The 3,505-nt window shown below is 37.9% G+C and overlaps 1 protein-coding gene across 1 annotated transcript; it reads left to right on the forward strand.

Annotated features, from left to right (window-relative positions):
• The first annotated feature begins 881 nt into the window (after positions 1–881).
• On the forward strand, positions 882–2,817 carry LOC149702137 (uncharacterized). The gene is made up of 4 exons (XM_089867067.1): positions 882–903; positions 1,794–2,323; positions 2,387–2,632; positions 2,698–2,817. Exons 1-4 carry the CDS (start codon positions 882–884, stop codon positions 2,815–2,817), a joined length of 918 nt encoding a protein of 305 aa, XP_089723193.1.
• Positions 2,818–3,505: the final 688 nt, after the last annotated feature.

Genomic DNA, 3,505 nt, shown 5'->3' on the forward strand with positions numbered 1-3,505 from the left:
TACGATATTAGGATATCACGATTAAAATCCAAAATAGCGTAGATGGTGACCCCTTCTTTTTCTTCAAATATAATAAAGATTTGGCCTGTGGCGGTGGCATCGAAGCGATTGGGCTACTCAAACATTCAGAATATTTCTTCTTTGTAGAAATTTTAAAATGTCGACCGGTTTATTTGATAAATTGTTGGGTCGCGCGGTGCGGCTCGGCTCGGCTCGGCTCGGCTCGAGGTGGCTTCCCAGGTGGGCCAACTATTTTAAAATATCTTAATATACTCGTCTTTTAATACGTGAAACGGAAGAAATGATTTTACAGTTTATTTACCTAAAAGACTCGAGTCTTATATAGAAGTTCACCTCAATATAAACGAGCTTTTGTCTTCGACTAAAATTCTTCCTACTGTTCGACTCAAATAACGGGAAAATACAGTAAGCCTTTTGTCAATGCCAAAATACACCTTTCAATGATTTCCTTTAGCTTTTCTCCGACCTCCGTGAACTTTAACCCAATAAATTTAGTATAGGACCATTCGCGATTTATCTTTCAATTTAACAGCGTTGGTCACTCGGGTCAATATCCAATTTTTCTGGTAGAATATAACTAATCTCGTAACCTGAAAACCTTTCAATATTTTAATAAGATTTAAATAATTATAATCCCCTTAAGAAATTGAGAGAGATAATTCGCGTTAATAACCTTTTAAACAACAAATTGCCGTTTTAAAGCTTGCCCCAATACGTTAATTACAATTAAAATTAATGCCTAAAGACAATACGAATTGACCTTAAGAGGGCATTAAACTCGACTCGTATTAAGTTTTCAATTTTTCTAAAGCAAGGTCTCTAAGATTGAAAACAAGTTTGGGTGTGACCTTTATAGGCTAATGGCACCAGGTAGCTACCGGGGTATTAAATTAACGAGTGTGTGGCTATGGGCCGCCATTTCTTTGGAGGGAAATTTAGATTTTCATAGGAGCCCTGGCAATCCTTGACCTCTTATCTGATATTATTTTTTGTTGGCTGAAGGCGTTTCGTGATTTAAAGACTCAAAATTCATAAAAAAAAACTTGGCGAGCAACAACGGTCAATAATAAAAGCTCCTATTTTATTTAACACGAGTTGCGCTAATAAAACTCCGAAATTAAACAGTCTGGGTCAATAGAGCCGGCCCGAATTAGCTCCACTTACAAATAAGTTTTAATCTTTCAATTTCAATTGCCCTCCCCCAAGTGATACGAACCTATTTTAGACCACTTATTAATTAAATTGTAATTAAGATACTCTAAATTTATTTCGAAACTAAGCAGTTGAAATTATTTTTATTTCTCGTAAATTTTAAATTTTGTAGAATTTAAAGGACCCACCCAAAATATAATTGGCACAGTAATGGTGGCATATGGCGCATTAAAAAAAATCGCTTACCATTAACCTTGAGTACAAATAATAGAAATTAGCTAGTAAGCGGCGGCGGCCACCACGGCCGCAATTCAGCCCATAGGGGATATGACCCTTAGTTCTAACCCCTCCTGAATACGTTAGAAGGACTTAATGAAGACGAAGTATAGGGTAAAAACAATTGTGTTTCTCTAAAGGTTTCATTAAACTAATTATAAGGAAATTGTTGTAGGTAATTAATTTCATTCTAACGCTGACGTATTTAAGCGTTTACGGGTGTGTTTTTAATTAAACCGCGAAGAATTGTTTATTTTAAAATATGTAATTAGAATTTGTTTACGAAACCGGGTCAAAATAGCCATGATGTTAAAACTAATATTTATTTTCTTTTTTCGTTTCAGATTTTGGTGTGTCGACGAAACAACTGGGACAACGTTCAACCAACTCGACTCAACGTGTCAAAATCCAGATCAAACCTTACAGACCGTACGTGCCTCAAACAACAAGGTCACGACCAACGTTGGGTCCTCAAAACCACAACAATATCAACGTTTACACAACCCGACTTCCTCCGACGACATTCGGAACGTTAAACAACCCCAGAATTATCGGGACAACTAACATCTTCAAGGCTAAGCCCGTTGACATCTTGGATATCAGTTCATCCGAAGATAATCCATCATGGTCGTGGAGTCAACGCAGACGCTACCAATCCAGATGGTTCAGACCTCCGGTACCGACTTCAACCACAAACAGACCATTGGAGAAATTGAGGAAACCGAAACCAACCAGACCAGCCATGTACAGTTTGAACGGATACGTCCCCAAACCATCCTTGAAGTTCAAACCGACGACAGAGGCACCCAATGACGTACTGGCTTGGAAAGTTATCGACTTGCAAGCTTTGGGATCCGTTACCAGAAGGAATAAGGTAGGCAATGACGATTATTTAGTCATGGAAGCGGAAGTTGAACCGTCGCTTTCTTCTTTTAAGGTGAAATTTGTCAATGACGCCAGTCAGGACGACACGCGAAGATACTACGGAAACAAACAAAGAGCGCCCGTCTCTTCCCCGGAAAACAACAAACGCAAAACGCCACCTGGTCGATACAGGACATTTCACAGAAACGGTATCGCCGGACTGGACTTTCCCGCTTACGAATCCATCCCAGCGACATCCTTCGATTGCGCCGAGAAAGTCGTAGCCGGCATGTACGCCGATCCAGAAACGCAATGCCAGGTATTTAATATTAAAATCCCGAAACAAAGTCCAATCAATGAGATTAAACGATGTCCATTCTCTAGGTTTGGCACTTGTGTCCAGGAGGTAACAGCCAATATCGGCACAGTTTCCTCTGCGCGAATGGAACCGTCTTCAGTGAAAAGAAGGGAGTTTGCGATTGGTGGTACAACGTCGACTGCTAAATCGTCGTCGCATCTATTTACAGTATAAAATCATTAATTTTAGATCCCGACCTTTTCGAAAAGGTGCAGGCAGCTCATTTTTCGATATTAATTTTATTTAAAAATAATGTAAAATTTAGATTATAGTACTTTCGAGGATTGGTTTTCTTATTTTTTTTATTTGAAAAACCAAGTCACTCGAAGACTACAGATTATTTCACCCCCCCCCCCCCGGAATAGTTCCGTTTTGTAAATAATTAAGGCAGAGTTTGTTATTTTCTTAGTTTTCCTCGGAAAAATGGGCTTTAGAAGCTTAATAGCGCACGGGGTTAAAGGTTATAACGTTTTTTCGCTATCATAGTATTACGCTGAATAAGTTTCAACTTTGCAAATTTTAATATTTCATTTTCGAACCATGTAAATACCTAAGTTCTAAATTGACAGGCATACTTTTTATATACACTTCTAAACGCGTATTTAATTCGGCTAAATATTTCAAATTTCGTAGCGGTTATTCCGACAAATAGACGAAAATTATTTCTGTGATAATTTCAAAAATAAATAAAAATAAAAAGTTTCCTTAAATTTTCTTAAAACTTTCTTCTAATATCTTGAGCGATCAACTCCATCTAGTTTCGAGGTGAACAACTTTTCGAAATGGTTCCTTTTCTTCCCGGTAAAAAGTTTCGAAAGAAAATCATAGAAGGCA

Source organism: Phalangium opilio, unplaced genomic scaffold (assembly GCF_054372755.1).
Source record: "Phalangium opilio isolate 3A_F unplaced genomic scaffold, DU_Popi_V2 ptg000017l_1, whole genome shotgun sequence".
Taxonomy (NCBI): domain Eukaryota; kingdom Metazoa; phylum Arthropoda; class Arachnida; order Opiliones; family Phalangiidae; genus Phalangium; species Phalangium opilio.

Excerpts from the sequence above, each read along its gene's own strand:
- LOC149702137 (XM_089867067.1), top strand. The coding sequence starts at position 882 with ATGGCACCAGGTAGCTACCGGG. Across the intron at positions 2,324-2,386 it reads CCGTTACCAGAAGGAATAAG|GTGAAATTTGTCAATGACGC; the intron begins GTAGGCAATGAC and ends TCTTCTTTTAAG. Across the intron at positions 2,633-2,697 it reads ATCCAGAAACGCAATGCCAG|GTTTGGCACTTGTGTCCAGG; the intron begins GTATTTAATATT and ends TCCATTCTCTAG.